Source organism: Genypterus blacodes, unplaced genomic scaffold, assembly GCF_046128005.1.
Source record: "Genypterus blacodes isolate CSIRO-AG114 ecotype Tasmania unplaced genomic scaffold, CSIRO-AGI_Gbla_v1 ptg000064l_1, whole genome shotgun sequence".
NCBI classification, from domain to species: Eukaryota; Metazoa; Chordata; class Actinopteri; order Ophidiiformes; family Ophidiidae; genus Genypterus; species Genypterus blacodes.
In genome coordinates this window covers 1,044,935-1,062,663 of record NW_027466876.1, presented here as the reverse complement: position 1 = coordinate 1,062,663, position 17,729 = coordinate 1,044,935, and the positions used below count along the sequence as shown (strand labels likewise).

Here is a 17,729-nt window from a genome sequence, read left to right as displayed (position 1 = left end):
CTTTTTAATGAGAAATTGCTGCTTCAGCCGATTAACAGGCTGTTCCTGTGTTTATGCTTTAAATACAAACATGTTTTATGATACTTAATGTCAACATCTTAGAGTGCTCCATGTTTTATCTGATTCTATATTTTGTGAACGTTTTTAATGTAGTTGTTAAAGCAAAGTATTACATTACAAAAGCATCATGCATCCTTGAGTTCAGTGTTCTTCTGTTTTCTTCTTCATGACAATGCAACAGTCTGTCTGCTCAACAGTTTTATAAGCACTGCTCCTCAGCTAATGAGCGTCTTGATAACCGTGCTTATAAGTACATATCACAGAAGCAAGGATTTGAAAAATAATGTAATTATAAAAGTTACTTATGTATTACAAAAAAGCACTCAACTGAAAGAGCAAAAAGACAAACATGAACCCTCTGGAGTCTTAAGTATATTTCAAATGTTACTTGTATTTGCTGGAACTAACTGTAAAAAAACAACCTTTACTCGACATAACGGCATGTGTTTGTCATGCAAAGTAAAATTCCCCAAATGACTTCAGAGGGTTAAACTCCAACACACATGTAACAGTTTTACTATCTCCTCCATGTCAGTACAAAATGTGTTGTTTTTTTCTTCTTCTTCTTCTTCTTCACAGCCAACTGTAACCCTGCTGTCTGAGCACAGATACTCACAATAGTGACCAGGCAGCGTGACCAATAGCACGGGCCCATATAGCTGCTTTAGATGAAAGTGGATTTGTGAGCCTTTAGGAGGTGGAGGAGGCAGGGGAGGGGGGGGATGGTGGGTGCAGGCTTATGGTACAGCTGTATGATAATGAAGGCTCAGCACACGCCTCTCAGCCAAATAACCGCACACACACACGCACGCTCACACACACACACACACACACACACACACATATGTCCCAAACCTACAACAACCCAAAGGCATCTGACACAGGCTGCTCTGACACTGGGGGAACATAATAAAGTCAGATTTGTAGATATTAAATATGGTTAAGAAAATATGTCTGTTATCATCAAATTGTGGGTAATTTAAAGTACAATTTCCAGGATGTTTTCCTACATACACCTCCCCATGCAAGACAACCTCATAACAGTCCTGTGCACATGGACAAATGTCTGAGAAATCATGACTGAACCCACCAATAAATCCCTTAAAAGTCCCTTTATAGGCGAGGGCGTTTCCCTTAAATACGTGGCATCTTTCCCTATTTCTCAAACCCTAATGTTAATGTAGCAAAACAGGAATGTGTATCCTCTGATGGGCTATCAACAGGTTCATCAGGTATTGATTAGAATCCGGCGAATTAGATAATTGTACTTGGTAAGGCGTTGTATTCATGGAATTGTTTTATAATTACAAATAAAGCAGAAACATGCAGTTCCCACCAGTGCAGCAGTCATAACGCTGAGCTCAGCAGTATGGATGCAGTTCTTACCTTTGTTCAACAGTGACAGTTATAGATTTACTATATGTAAACTGTAGATGCAGGAGATGTCCGTAGCAATAACAAACACATTTTTACATCTGCCTTTATTTTAGCATTCAATTTGAAATGAGAGGACAGTTGGGCCTTGGCAGAGGTATGAGCTGTACCCGCTCTCTATCCCCAATCTCAGACTTGTGAATTCACTTGAGCTTGAATGCTTCATCTTGCAGCAACTTGATATTTTTCCCAAACCAAAGATTAGAAACAATACAATTAAAAAGTGAGCAGTGGAATCATGGCTTAATTTCCCAGATTCCTACTTTAAGGAATCAGAGTCAGTCGTGTCACAAGCGACAGGAACTCGGAAGACACAGTTGCCTAGCAGAGCCAGTTTGACGAAGGTGTGTGAATGAATTATATGTTCTATCAATATAAAGCATAACTGGAAAGAAGAAATTTGACAAAAGCCCCCATGATTTCAGTAAATTGCCTGTAACATTACGCTGACATTGCATTTTCAGCATAGACCTATCGTGCTTAGAACTCAAACTTGTGGCTTCCCTGACTTAACTTGTTTGTGTTTCTGCTGTTGTTCCTCTGTTGCTTAGACTTAAAAGGCATTTTAGGAACTTGATGGCACTGCCTTTGTTTGTGGTGATTTAATTATCACACTAAATGGTATTTTGTGATCTTCTATTGTGCATATTTGAACTTCTTTGTATTTCATTTAGTATTCCTGAGTTGCTGTTGCAATCTTCAGGCAATAAACATCACTATAAGTCCTTTAAAATTGGTGTTTCAGCTTAATACTTCCACTGAGTTTGAATAAAAACACTGTATTTGTTGAAAAGATGACGCAAGCACAAGCAAACAGCCCTAAAGAGGAATTATAAAGTAATATCTCTCATCTAAAGTCTTTATCAGATGATCTCTTGGCTGAGTTTTGAAAAAGGGAGGAGTTGAAATGAGAGCAAATCAATCAAACTCATCCTTAAGTCAACAGCGAGACGCACAGACCTGCTGCGAAAAACCTGCTGCTTTATTCTTATTAATTCCACAGGCTGACACACACACACGCACACGCACACGCACACGCACGCACACGCACACGCACACGCACACACACTTAAAGCCTTTATTTGACCCACACTGTACCCACACAGCACCGACACAATTAAACGTGGAGACATTTGACAGCTCGTCATCCCCTCGCCGAGGAAGACAACAGACTCATATCCGTGATCCGATCTGACCTGCAGGAATTGGGTTTGATGTGTTTGAACGGAGAGATAATCTTGCTTTGGCCCATTTGGAGATGACTGGTTGGCAAAAAAAAAAAAGAAAAGAAAAAAGAGGCGCGCTGATTACTCACAGCACGCGCCGACGGTATCTGGGGCCCAGATTGCGTTTGGGGGCCCTCGTTTTTTTTCCTACCGTGCAATTTCCTTTTCAATCACAGCCGGGCCTACAGCTTGCACAAGCGCGGCCATTGTGATGCAAAACAGTCAGTCCCTCATCTATTAATTATGTATGCGTAAAAATGAGTGATTCATGTGTCCGGAGTTAACTGTCACGGCGGCGCACATGCCACAGTGCAGCTCTGAAATGTTGCGGTTTGTTTTGCTCTAAATTGGCGATGACGTTAAAGAATGCGTGAATCCCGCGGGTGCCAAATATGGAGTTCCAACCCCCCTTAAAGTCCGCAAATGTCTCTAATTACGCACCAATTCTGCGTTAATTTATACTTTGATTTCATTCTGGTCTTTATCATTTTACTTGTAATTAAAACATTAAACATTTAACTTGTAGAAAACGACATCTGATTGAATGTTACTTCGCAAATGATTTTTGATAATTTTGATGATTCGTTTCTACATAACGCGTCCAGTTTATTTTTTATTCGCTTCTTGGTTCGTTCGTTCTATGATTTGGACTGATGTCTCCTTCTTGGACAAGACAAATCAGAGCCCCTCACCCCACCCAAAGGAGACACATAAAGCTGAGGCACGTGTAGATTTCTATACAAACTCATCAGACCGTAAAAGCAGGAGGCTGCTGGCGTGTGCCCGGGTCGAGACAGGAGGAGGAGAGAGAGAAAGGGTGTGTGAGTGTGTGTGTGTGTGTGTGTAGGGAGGGGAGGGAGAGGAGGGAGAGGAGGGGAGGAGGGAGGGAGGGGGGGTGACAATAAAACCCCCAGGTACATCTGCTTTGCAATCTGCAAAACCTCTCTCTCGCATTATTCCTCCCCTCCATCCTCAGCAGCCTCTCCAGTCCTCCCACTCCCCCAAATCCACAGGGGACATCGGCTTGCGCTGATTGGTCGGATATAAAGCAATAAGGGGGGGACGTGAACAATGTCATCATGCCGCCTTAAAAAGAGTGCAGCTATGTTGTGGTGAAAGCACCTCGGGAGGAGAAGAGAGGATCAATAGGAGGAGAGAGAAAACAACCCAAAAGCGCATCAGATGTGTTTAGCCTGCGCGCCTGTGAAAGTGGATTTCTGTTCGGTCCAAGTGCCTTCTGCTCTCTTCTCCAACCAGCGCCAACATGCCGAGGGGATTCTTAGTGAAACGGAACAAGAAGCCCAACCCTGTATCTTACCGGGTCCGGTGTGATGAAGAGGAGACGGACCATACACCGGCTGATGTGCCCCGGCCGCTACCGCCGCCACCGCCACCCTCCTTCGCCCCGGTGCGCGTAATGACGCCTGTTCCTACCTGCGGGGCGGTGGCCTCGGCACCGGAGCAGGACACAAAGCCGCTCCAGTTTGGGAATCCGGAGGCGGTGTACCAGGCGCTCTACAGCCCCACCCGGCCGGTCAGCCAGGACCACGATCGCTCTTATATGGAGAGACGCTTCAACCTCGGTTCTCCGATATCCGCCGAGTCTTTCCCCACACCAGCAGTTCTCACCGCTTTGGATCATCTCTTCGTCCCGGTGGATCTGAAAATAGGCACCAGCAAAAGCAACGGCAACGGCAACAGCAACACCAGCCGAACCGACACCAGCAACAACAATGGCAACAGTACCAGCAGCAACGGGACGCACATCAGCGCCAGAGCCAAGCGGCCATCCAGCGACACTGAGCGTAAAAGCAAACCACCGTCCAAAAAAACCAAAGCTATCCGGAAACTGCACTTTGAGGATGACGTCACCACATCTCCGGTTCTGGGATTGAAAATTAAAGAAGCCCCGGTGGACCTGAAACGACCGGGAGGTGAACACCCGCTCGGAGAGTTTGTGTGCCAGCTGTGCAGAGAGGCGTACGCAGACCCGTTCGCCTTGGCCCAGCACAAGTGCTCCAGAATAGTTCGGGTCGAGTACCGGTGTCCCGAGTGTGACAAGGTGTTCAGCTGCCCGGCGAACCTCGCCTCGCACAGGCGGTGGCACAAACCGAAGGCGCAGACGGGAGCTTCCGGTGCGCCCAACGCCAGTATGGAGACCGACAACAAGACGGATGAAGCGAAGGATTGTAGTGACAGGGACACCCCCAGTCCGGGACCCTCCGAGTCCGGATCAGAGGAAGGGTTGTATGATTGTAACCACTGTGGGAAAAAGTTTAAGCGTCAGGCGTATTTGCGGAAACACGTCGCGTCCCAGCACGGCGCGCCGAAAACGGCCGAGGAAGCGGAAGCACCGCCCCCGCAGGAGCCCCCGCAGCAGTGCAGCGAGCAAAACCAAAGCGCGGCACCGCTGAACCTGAGCGCCTCCACCTGCCACCTGTGCCCGGTGTGCGGGGAGAACTTCTCCAACCGGGGCAGCCAGGAGAGACACATCCGTCTGCTGCACTCGTCGCACGTCTACCCGTGCAAGTACTGCCCCGCCATCTTCTACAGCTCCCCGGGACTCACCAGGCACATCAACAAATGCCACCCGTCCGAGAACAGGCAGGTCATCCTGCTGCAGATGCCGCTCCGCCCCGCCTGCTGATCCGCAGAGACACCCCACTCACCCTAACCCTGACCTCCGGCCAGGCTCCCAAACAAGCGCCGCGCCCCTTCAATTTTAAAAGCCACAATTTGAGCTCTTTTCATGGTTTCCGCCTCAATTCCCACAAAAAATTGCTGCAAGTGAGCAAAAGTATCTTATTTGCCTATGTTTGAAGAAATCAAAGCCTAGGTGTAATTTCACAGGTGTCATTTTGTCTTATTTTAAGGTTTTTATTCGGGAAAACGACTTGAGAATTCTATCACAAACTTTGAACTTCACAAAGTCTTATTATTGTTTGAATGGAATAATGTGCTGTTAATGCCTTAAATCGGGATTTTTATTTATTTAATGTATTTGATTATAATATTTTCTTAACGTTAACTTAATTCTATTTATTCAAGAAACTACTGACGCAAATGTTAGTTAAAAAAAGATATGGATTGAAATCATAAATGACTTATGAAGGTGTATATTTTTGCAGCGTGATCCCTTTACAGACACTAGGAAATGTCTATAACGTAATAACGATGATGTCACACTCAAAATGAGTTTAAATATGCCCGACCCCCTCCTCCATAGGGAGCACAGAGGTCATACATCACCCTCAGCTGGCTCAGTGCCTTGCTCAAGGGCACTTCAGCAGGTGTTGGGTGTCAGTTTTTTGAAGAGGAAATCCTGCTAAAGGGTTGGAGGACGACCTGAAGAAGGTCACCGTTTGATCCCTTCACACTTATTAAAGCGTTTTAGACTGTTAAATTATTTTTCTAGCATCTCTGCACAAGTGCTTTTAGCTTCTAGACCTAAGAGAGTTTGGGACGTCCCGTAGCTGAAAACAAGACTCGCCTTGACTTCACAGGCCGGAAACCTTTTCTCATCACTCTGATTAGCTTTAAAATAGCTTGTGGATCTGTGGACAGTATGTTTAGCTGTTGCCTGAGGATGAAAAAAAAATAAAAAAGAGTAAAAACTAGCGTAGCCGGTAATGCCTTTTCGGATTTTAGAACCTCCTGCTGTAAAACTGCCTTAAACTGAACTCTCACATTTTACACTGATTGTTTTTTTTCTCGATCACTTATTTATCACTTGCTGGGTATCATATTCTTATTTTTTACAAAGTGTGTATTGCCACTATATGGACGCTTTTCTATTTATTTATGTATTTATTAAATTATTTGTGTAAATTATTGCTCTGTGTGATGAAGCTCGTGCTGTGTTTTTCATGCTGTAGGCAAACTGGATAATTCTGTTTATTTCTGTAACTTATATCAAACAGACGTGACATAGCAATCAACCACCTGGAGTTTTATAATAATGAAAAAAAAAAAGAAGAAAACGCTCTCCAATAATAACGGAATGCAATCATAACTTTATGTTTTGTTTTTGGGTTTCTTTGTAACTTTTAGCTCTTAATGCTTTTGGATGTTTCTGCAGTATTTTTTGCTAAATGTCCAAAAATAATAAAAACCAAACTGAGAAATTGAGTTTTTGTGTCTGTGTAATTTTGATTTAAGACTTTTTTCTACAAACTGGAACAATGATAAGGTCAGTTGGAGGTTTGGTGGCCGTGATCCATGTGTGTTTGGCCTCAGACTGGAGGAGTCTGTGGAGGAATTGAAATACATTCATTCTCATAGTGAAAGACTCATTTGGTGTTTTTTTGGGTGTGGTGTTTTCACTCAGTTGACCTCCTGTTAGTGTATTCATCTTTATGCACTGTAGCCACACACTCTCCACCAAGGCCCATTTCTTTTGATCTCTTTTTACACCAATATTTTTCGATTTTTCTTTCATTTCCAGCATAGTTTCCTATTTAATGTAGTCGTAGTTTCATCTTTAAAAATAAATGAAGAAACCCCCCAAAAAGGTGAATAGAGGAAAATCATTGAAAATCTTCCGTCCTTCTTTTCTGTGTAATCAAATCTAATCGACAATCAAATCAAACCTTAGCCCAAAGTGATAAATAAAGACGTTCATCTAGCGGAGGGACCTGATTGGCTGACTCATATGTCAATCAACACGTTCCTGACCTGCACAGGAGCAGCAGCTGTCTAATGACATCATACGCACCTTTTTCAACTGAGATGCTTCAGGTTTCAAACATGAATCTATGGGATCTTGATTTGAAAGTCAGGATCAAGTATTTTGAACCCGGAAGTGAAAATTCAGTGAAGTCTCTTATTTTGATTTTGGTTCGTTTCTGTGCTTCGTGACGTTTCATCTTATTTCCTCTCATCTGTCCCGTCCCTTGTTCCTTCTGAAATCTACTATGTACAGGCGGCGTTACACTGATGAAGTGTGACAGAGGTGAACCGGAGTGAGTGAGAGCTGCTCGCCTTGATTTAAGGTCATGGGTCAAAGGTCGCCAACCCCTCAGGTCACCCGCAGGCCAACAACCACAAAAGATTTCCGCATTTGAAAGAGATTACTCCAGATCCACTCCTCCTCCAAACACACACTCTCTGTTTCCCTTCACCCTCTCCTTGTCTTGCTCTCTCCATCTTAACAAGTTCTTTCTCTCCCTCTCTCCTTCTTTCTCTTTTCTCCTATTGACATCTTTCTGACTTTGCTGTTTTCCTCTCTGGTCTCTCTCTCTCTCTCTCTCTCGCTCTCTCTCTCTCTCTTTCTCTCCAGCTCCTTCTCTGTCGTTTTTATTCTCACATCTTGCTCTCTCTCTCTCTCTCTCTCTCTCTCTCTCTCTCTCTCTCTCTCTCTCTCTCTCTCTCTCTCTCTCTCTCTCTCTCTCTCTCTCTACTCTCCTACTTTCTATTTTTTTGCCATTACCAATAACTCACCTTACTCTCTCCCCCCCTCTCTCTCTTTCTCTCGCAAAGTAAAGTACTTTCTTTCCACCTCTGCATCACGGACACACACACACGCACTCCCACCCACCCTCAGACACACGTGCATGCACACACACGCACACACGCACACACAGACACACACAGACACACAGTCAGGCCATCAGTCTGCGTCTCCCTTGTTGTGTGTGGCTGACAGGTGTAAGCCAGCTGGGGAGCAGGCTGCCGATAAGAGCAGCAGATAACACACAAGCACACACACACACACATGCACACACACGCGCACACACACACTTCTGCTTCGGTACTAAGCAGAAGAAGGAGCAGAGCGGCTGGACAGAAAGCAGCTCTGTGTTGTCACATCTCTGGATTCTTGCTCTGCGTCTGAAATTTAACAGAATGTTTCACAGCTGGAGAACGTCGACATCATTTACAGTGACAGTACAGCTTCTTCTTCTTCTTCTTCCATGTTTTTTCACGTAGCCTTTATGTTCTATATAATTCCTCTTAAAGCTCAGTCATTTAAAATGTAGGTATATTATGATATAAACTGGAAAATAATAGCTTCTTGTCTCTGCAGCGCCTCCTGCTGATGGAATCTGATATGTGACACAGCAGGTTTCGTGAACAAACCCTGAACTAACAAGGTGTTGCAAACCCTGCAGGCACACACTTCAAATGGAAATTATTGCAAAAGATCAACTACACACTCCACTCATATTGGAACATGGAATCACAAGTTACTTCTCCACATCGATCGTTTAAGTTCCTAATCTAGTTTTTTCTGTCCAAAATTCTATATAAATATAAGAGGAGAGCGGCTCCATGTGTATGTAACACGACCCCAGAAGTGTGTGCGTGTTCCTTTAAGCCCCCGGTGCTTCTGTCCGTGTGTGATGCTGTACGTGTGTAATGTGCTGCTCCTGTGTGTAAGACATGAAAGCAACATGGTGTGATGCAATTGTCAGCTTTAATCAGACATTCACTGCTTCTGTAATGCTGTTAGCCAGGCCAGGGTAGTAATGTTATACCGTGTGTGTGTGTGTGTGTGTGTGTGTGTGTGTGTGTGTGTGTGTGTGTGTGTGTGTGTGTGCGTGTGCGTGTGCGTGTGTGTGTGCGTGTGTAGAACAACTTCACTTTACCTTATTCTGACACAAAAGATGTAATAGTTCAAAAGATATCCCGTGACACTGAAATACTTTATTTCTTTCTCATCTTTTTGCGATTATGGACGTAAAGTTGTAAGTTCAGGCTTCATAACTCAAACTCAAACCCAAACCAGAACCTAGGATTACTTAATTTCAAGTTTACGACTAAAAAGTAATTCACTCTTCTGCCTGCAGAGGGTGCCGATGTTAATGCGTGATGAGTTGAATGATAAAATGGTAATAGGTTATGAAGATTTGTCTGTAAATTTACACGACAACAGCGGTGAGTCATGCGTTAAATAATTCTTATTTAATTCGGACTGCAGACCTGATTTCCTGACGTGCTGCTAAATCAAAGCCTGAGGATGTGAATGAGATCGAAGGCGGATGATAGCTGAGTCTTGCAATGCCACATATTGACAGCCGGGGGGCAGTAATGTGCACCAACAGACAATTTTGACTTCCGTCGCATTGTTACGTTACAATTCCGCAATAGTAGGCAGCTCCCCATATTCAGTCAATAGTTGGTTACCACTTGTTACCAGTCCAGAGATCCTTATTCTCTGGAAAGTTCCGTTAGATGTTAAGAAGGCAAACTAAGTGTAGCGATAAATGTTGAACTGAACTTAACCGTGTTTGGAGTTTTGACTGAATTTTACTTTTGCAGTTAAGGTAATGACTGAAGTTCTGCTTTAGCTGTGGGGTATGTGTGTGTGTGTGTGTGTGTGTGTGTGTGTGTGTGTGTGTGTGTGTGTGTGTGTGTGTGTGTGTGTGTGTGTGTGTGTGTGTTACGTCACATCGTCTCCCTCACATTTTCCACCCGTCTCTTCCACCAGCTTGCATCTTTCCACCTCCTCCGCGCTCCCTTGATCCTCCATGATGGCGGCCGTCCCTCAGCTGCCGCCCAGCACGCGCCTCCTCTTATCTCCACCACTCTCAAACAAAAGGAGAAAGAAGCAGGAGCAGACAGAGTAAACACTGTGGCTGCCTCCCAGCGTGGGCTGAGGGAAGTCAAACAAACCTCGGGGGCTTTTCTTTTTTTTTTCCAGGCCGGCAGGTGTTGGTGTCAGAGGCAGGCGAGCGTGGCTCAGAGAGTCAACACATAGTGTGCAAACACAAGAACACTCTGTTTTAAGTGCAGCTTAAGCTTCTGTTTTGGAACCTCAAGTGCTTCTCACACTGCAGGAACCTTTAAAAGAACTTTTCTCCGTTCCTCAACAAGGATCCGGACACATTTTGGTGCAGCAGCTACACCATGTTTGTGTAGGAAACTCTGCAATGATGCTGAGTGGAGCTCTCGAGACTGAACATTGCTTTGTTTGTATGTTTCTTATTCACGCTCTGTACTTTTAAGTTAATAATAATAATCTTACCATTCTCGTGCCTGCTGGTCTGGACTTTGCCAATCAGTCCAAACATCAAACAAAACCTTTACGTCTCTTTCTATCATTTTGTTTCACTTGAAAATTTAGTTTGAATCTTTTTCTCCAATATTAGAATATCCACAAAACCACAAAACAGAAGAAAGAAATCAATATGCATCACAATGTGCATTATTCCACACAAAGGTCAGAGGTCAATCATTCCAATAGAGGGCGAACAGAAGCGGGCATGTGCCCCAGTTGGAGTCCAGCCCTATACAAATTGTGGTTACATATGCGATTAAAATGTAGTCTCACTTATGTTGCTTACAAACCATTACAAACATATGTTCACATCCCATGATCCAGACCAGGAGGACCATACAGAGGTGAGCATACATTAATCATGTGACTTTACTCCAGCCCTAACAAAGTGCTCTGACTTGAAGCAGGCTTTACTTGCTGTCTGGTATATAATATGTTCAATGTGACTGTTTTGTCTCATATTTTGTCACATATTCCAGATTAGTTTACAATTTCCAAGTGGAATTAGGTCTAAAGCTCATCCTGTGTATTTTTACTTGTTGTTTACTTGTTTTACTTACAGTTTTTACACAGAATGAAGGACTTCTACTTCTCCAATGTGACATTTGTACAAACTAGAACACATTCACCATCATACAGGATATTCCACACGTTTCCGTGGGTTTCTGAGTGTGTGTGTCTGACCGCTGATCGGCTTTACGGGCCAGGATACAGGTGGCTGTGATACTCATCTACCCACACATAAAGCAGGGCTCAAGTAAAAGCGTAATCACTTTGTTGATGTGAGCGGCCTTTAAAGTGGAAAAGCTAATTAATTGTACCGAGCAGACCTGAGACCTGAGGTTCTTTTAAAGCCATATTCTTCTTCCTCTTCTTCAATTAAGTGTTGAATTTGTTTGAACTTTGAGTACAGCAGCAGATTGTTATATTTAAAAGTTCCCCAGAAGAAGAAATAATCCACTAAATAGAGAATTTCAGACAGAAAACACCTCTTTTGTGGGTTTGCCCCGCCCACTTCCAGACCCGAAACGTAAATTCCGACACCAATAAAAGCTGTACTTTATAATTCTTTAATATATTTCCTGTAGATGAAAACGTCTGTTCTGTAATTCCTTAAAATCCTGCAAAACATCAGAGCGTTTCAGCGAGCAGACAGCTTTTGTTCAGAGGGTTGAGGCGAGGGTTGGGTCGGGAGGAGTGTGTGTGCATGTGTGAGTGTGCGTTTGTGTGTTGATGGGGTGGGGGGTGTGTGTGTGTGGGGGGGTAGCTGCAGCTGATTTCGGGGCCCCGGCCAACACAAAGGGGCCAGGACCTCCTCCACACATGCCCCACACAATGCCCTGGCCCTAATGCTTGTAAATCTATTCACACATCCAGAGGCCAAGATAATAACAAGCTGTTCAGAATGAATTTCTAATGAGCAACACTGAAGCCTCTCGCCATTGGAAACCCCGATTATTGTGAGCAGAAATCCAGCTTTACAGTCAGACGTGAAACAAATGCCCCTGTTTAGCATCAAAGCAAGAGATGTGTACGTTCTCCCCTGGCTAACCAATAGGAGTTTGGGGTTAAAATAATAGGGGAGAATGGATGTCGTCATGACAACCCTGCATACAAAGGAATCTGAACAGAAACAAAAATCCTTTAAAGTCCCGGCAGCTTTAGAAAATCACATTGTATTTATTTGGTTTGCGTATTTTGCAGTTCTTTGTCCAAAAACTTGAGCCGAGGATTGAAAATTAATAAATCGTAACCACGGCAAAGACTAATAATACAAATCCCCTGATTGGTAGATAGATGGATAGAGGATTCAGAGAGTTTGAATCAATGGTTCTGGCCAAAACTGAAAGGCCGAGAGTGTCTGAAATGATGGACCTTGAAGCAAAAAGACCGCAATTTTAATTTAGATTTTAATCAGATCAACTGTCCATCACTAATAGATGACAGGAGAGATGTTTGGCGGTAAAATGTTCTTTTTTTTGTTGCCTCACAGCAGCTTGGAGCTCCAGCTGATGAAAGGTCATCAGAGGTCACAGCAGCTCCTCTCCTCTCCGCTGCAGGAAGCGAGAGCATAATTATGGAAATGAGGCTGGAACCCTCTGCTGCTCCACAGTCTGCCGGGCCTGGACGCACAGCAGCTTCCCTTCCACTTCTCACTTCTGCTGCAGGACGGCGCATCTTCGTCATCGTCGCACGTCGCTCACGCATCTAGATACAGTAAGTGCACGTTCTGATGTTTTGAAAGGTATAAAGTTGAGCACTAGGGGGCAAAAACACAAAACACAACCTCCCCCAAAGGCACACACACACACACACACACACACACACACACACACTCAGCAACATGTGCACCATTATTCTTCGTCTCTATTTTGCTACATGTTTGACTTTCTTCACCATTCATTGTGTACGCTTTATTTCTTTAATTACGAGGAACATCCACAGTTTTCAGTTTGAAAATATCACAGAATGCAGATATATATTCAACCGTTTGTCCGTGTCACAATCCAGCTGAATCTAAACAAGAAACAGCTTGTGTGGGTAAAGATGATACAAGAAATACAACAAACGTGACTCACTGGACACCTCAGTACTCTGTGTGTGTGTGTGTGTGTGTGTGTGTGTGTGTACTTGTCTCATTCAGTAACCTTCTGATGAGTGCAGCTAATGAAAAGCCTGCACAGTGACACGACAGGGAGAGGGGGGAGGGGAAGGGTCCTCGCTGCCTATTCTTGTCCCTGATCAAGGCGGGGCTGCTGACCGGGGCCAAAAGTGACTGTGCGGGCCCCTGGGTGGCAGGCTGTGGGGCCGAACAGCCGTCTGGCAGGACGGGCCCCCGACTCGCTAAGCTGGCAGCACGTGCCGGAGCAGCAGCCGGGCCGAGGCATGACGAATTTTTGAAAGGAACCTCGGCGAGACCCGACAGAGTTGCACCTGAGCCGCCGAGCGAGGGGGAGGAGGGAGGGGAGGGAGGGGTCAGGGACGGAGGGGGACACGGGGGGACACAGGGGGACAGACTTTATAGGAGGGGATACATCCCAGAACATCATGTCAGTGTAAAATGGAACACTGTACAAACTTATTTGTACTCATATCAATGCAGGATCAATACAAGTACTTATCAATACAAGTTAAATTTGATTGCCCAATAACACAAATTATGTCCCAAACTGCCTAAATATCTCTAAGAAGACAAGAAAAAAGAAAAATTGCAAAGCCTAAAAATGTTTTGCAGCATAATCTGTCATTTTGGGTTGCATCGGATTGAATTTGAGCCCTAAAACAATACGTTTAGTTGGCATGACAACAATGCCCATGAGCCCTCCATGATGTACAGTATCACAACATTTGTTCATAATTACATAAAAAGCCTAAACGAGGCCTTTACACTCTGTGACGGCGCCATTTCAGGAAATTGCCGCCCACTCCTGACAAAGGAACGATGTGATGGATTATGTGATGAGTCACGCTAAGAGCTTTTAGCCTCAAAAACACGCCAAACATTGGTGTTTTTAAGGGAATACACAGTGGAAATGTAGATTATTATCCCAAAGCGAGACTTTATCGCTGCAGTTATTAATTAAAAAAATATGATGTCGCCACAGGAACTAAACTCTGCACATCCACAGAGCTGAGAGCAAAGCGCCGGTGCTGGTGGGAATTCGGAGGCACTGTACTGTTAGTTTGTGTACAAATATTGTCCTTTGTACTGCGCTACAGTTATGTGATTGCTTTACCCGTATGAGAGCAGATTCAAGGTTGGTGCTGGGAAACCAAGACAAAACCTCATCAGGTTTCATCCGTTTCTGAGACCATGAACTGATGATACACTGGAGTATCTTCTTTCTCTGGATAAATATGGAGCCTTGAGTTTTCCCTGCAGTCTTCCCTCTGTAAAAGGAAAAAGAAATGATCCCAAACACAGTGAAGCTTCTTCCAGGGGCGCATTGAAAGTGTTTGTGAAGGGTCAAGTGTGTTTAAGGAGACTGTCTCAGCGTGGAGAAGCAAATGTCCTTGAATTGACAGAAAGGAGAGATTCCTCTGATGGGTGAAGTAGTGGGTGACTCATGCTGCCTCTTGAGCGTCTCTTACTTAATTCGCCCCAGCAGCGGCTTTGACCTTCCTGGCACTTTGGAGAGGCCGGCGGTCACACCAAACTTCGACTCACAGAAGAGATGACTGGTCTGCGATCGTACTCGTTTACAATGGACAAAAGTATGTGGACACAGAATGAATCTTACACCCATAATAGATTGTTGAAAGTCCCAGAAAAGGAGTGAGATCAGCCACAGATGTTCGTTCGTTGGATGGGTTGAGGTTCTTGAGGTTGAAACAGGAACAGGAACTTTCCCAAACTGTCGCCACAGAGATAGAAGCGCATTATTGTCTCAAATTTCACTGCACACTATTCACCACAACAACAAGTCCAATTATTCCTCCTTTATAAATTATGAACGACAAGTCATGACAGATATCCGGAGCTGCATATCTGTCCCATATCTGATTACTGTAGTTACATCTCCAGGTTATAACATTTTAGAATATTGCAAAATTAAGAAAAGCTTAGACAAATTGGACAAATCGGTTTGTGTTTGTTTGCCACAGGTGTTGGTTGAAGTACATTTCCGGCCTGCGCTCTGCACAGAAATGTCTGATCTGATGTATGAAGGAATGTTGGCAGTTCATGCTGCAAGAGAACATAGATGGAATTCTACTGACGTCTCAATTTTGTTAGAGATTTGCAGCATTTCATAGAGGAGTGTCACAGTTTATGATGTTACAGTGATCATGATGAGACAGTAGAAAGGCAAAGGTAATTAGATTGTGTGTTGGCAAATATCTGATACATGTCGTTGTTGTTTCCATAGATTAAAGTGGCTTAAAGGAATCAGAGTAACTTAAATGGTTATATGTAAACAATTCATATCTGATTTGTGTGTTTTATGTTTTGTTAGAGAGTGTGAACTGAATTTTAAGATGAAATTTTGTTGAACTCTGTTGTGGATATGTCAGATGTGCAGTTAACATTTGACTGATTACATTTATAAAATCAGTGTTAAATAGTAAACCTGGCTTCACAAAGATGAAAGTTTATAGTTGATGATAACATAACATTTCCTCCTCACTAAATATTTGTATTCATTGGTAAAGATTCAGATTCACATTGATGCTCACTAAGCCGCTCAGTCTTCGAAGCTTCTATGGCGAAAAAACACTGAAGTGCTGAAAGTTACACGCAGCTTTCATCAGTTTGAGTCCCAGATGGCTCCGGGGCGAAGATATGGAATAATCGAATTTCCATCTCCATTAACCAAATACGTGAGCAGATTAAATTTTCATCTGCATCTTGGGTTTAGCAAATTAAGGAGGCGCCGTAACAGAGATGAGGCCTGATTGCTGCTAAATGTGATTGTCAGTGCTGCGTTTCTCATGGATGATATTATTCACTCACAATGAAAAATCAGGATTTGGATTCAGCCACAAAGGACTTCATTATCCATATTCACCCACTGAGATGAAACCAGCATTGGTGGCTGCGAATGAGAAACTAAGACCTGAAGCAGGGGCAATGATGGATGTTTGTTTTGTTACATCTCGCCCCTTCATCCTCTTCCTCCTTTTCCCCTCTTGTCAACATTTTACCTATTTCAAAACGGAACAAGCGCTGTATTAAACGTCATGTAGCGTGAAGTTTCTTCAGGATGATACAGTACAAGTTCATTTTTACACCGTACCCCAAAATGACTTTGTGTGCGCTGACAAGTTGCAACAACCAATTCAAAATAACTTCCTCGTGTCATGTGATGGATCTGATTGCGTTTTACATTTACATCGAGTGTAAATGTGGCCCGTAATATCAGGTGCTGATTCAATTAACGGGCCTAGTCAGTAATGGACACATCCACAGGGGTTGATTGACAAGTTGTGAGCCCGAGCTGGTGGCAGTAATGTCATTGTGGAGATGTTTGCTTATTGATTCTGACTTGCATGTTGTTAAGATGCTTTTATGGCTCTGTGAGTTCTACAAGAGAGACAAACCGGAAATGTGAGCTGTAAAATTGATTGATTATAATAATTGATAATTGATTGATTGAAGAGCCTGTTTAAAATGCTGCTTTCAAACATGATGCCAGTAGGTTCAATTACCTAAACATTATATAAGCGTGCTACAACTCAACACCAGACTAAAAACAAGAATATTTTACAGCAGGTGAAGCCGAAGCCAAAATCAGCGACTCCTGATCAGCCGCCGCCCTGTCTGGACATGCCAACACCCGGGCGTCTAGTTAACTGCTCTGGTGTGAACAGCAGGAACACTGAGCACCGAGCCGGCAGGAAAGACGCAGAGGTGGCTGACGTGACCCTCCCTGCTGTATTAACAAACCACATAACAGCACACGGCAGCGCCTCCGAGTTCTCAGAAAGCTTTTTCATGTGATCATTAGAGACCTGAGGGGAGAGAAAGGCTTCTCCCTGAGGTTCCACACAATGCAGCAACCACAGCGAGGTCTTAGAAGGAGTGTCTGCTCCAGCAGGCAGCTAATGAAGGCTGAGAGGACCTGTGGAGGCTCAGTAATTGAACCTTGGGGACATTTTCTCACTCTACATCAGCATTCTGCTTTCAGAGGCGGCTGCTGCTGCTGCTGCTGCTGCATCTTTAATGCGCTGGATTAAAGGACGTTTATTGTTTTTTCGGGAGGAGAATGTTTCGATTTTCTAGACATGAATGAAGTTTATCCGGCGTAGTGGTCTGGTGATAGGAGGGGAATGTTGTGATAGAATGTCAGCGAGTTAACTTTACATGGCCCACATTGAAGACACAATCTGTGATTCATAAACCAAAGCGTCACAAGGAGTTGTTTTTCTATTGTTGAGTCTTTGATGTTGTCAGGAATAAGCTTGTCGGAATCATGGAATAAGACAGAATGAATTGAGAAAAGGACTCTTGGAAGTGGATGTGTAGAAGAGACTGTGTGATATAATGTCACTGCATCGGCATGTTTCCTTTA

The 17,729-nt window shown here is 43.9% G+C and overlaps 1 protein-coding gene across 1 annotated transcript; it reads left to right on the top strand.

Moving 5' to 3' along the window:
- The first annotated feature begins 3,696 nt into the window (after window positions 1-3,696).
- On the top strand, window positions 3,697-6,769 carry insm1a (insulinoma-associated 1a). The gene has a single exon (XM_076155063.1). The coding sequence runs from the start codon at window positions 3,985-3,987 to the stop codon at window positions 5,365-5,367; it is 1,383 nt and encodes a 460-aa protein (XP_076011178.1). The 5' UTR covers window positions 3,697-3,984; the 3' UTR covers window positions 5,368-6,769.
- Window positions 6,770-17,729: the final 10,960 nt, after the last annotated feature.

Bases quoted from the DNA above. Each gene is read 5' to 3' on its own strand.
- insm1a (XM_076155063.1), top strand. From the start codon at position 3,985: ATGCCGAGGGGATTCTTAGTGAAACGGAACAAGAAGCCCAACCCTGTA.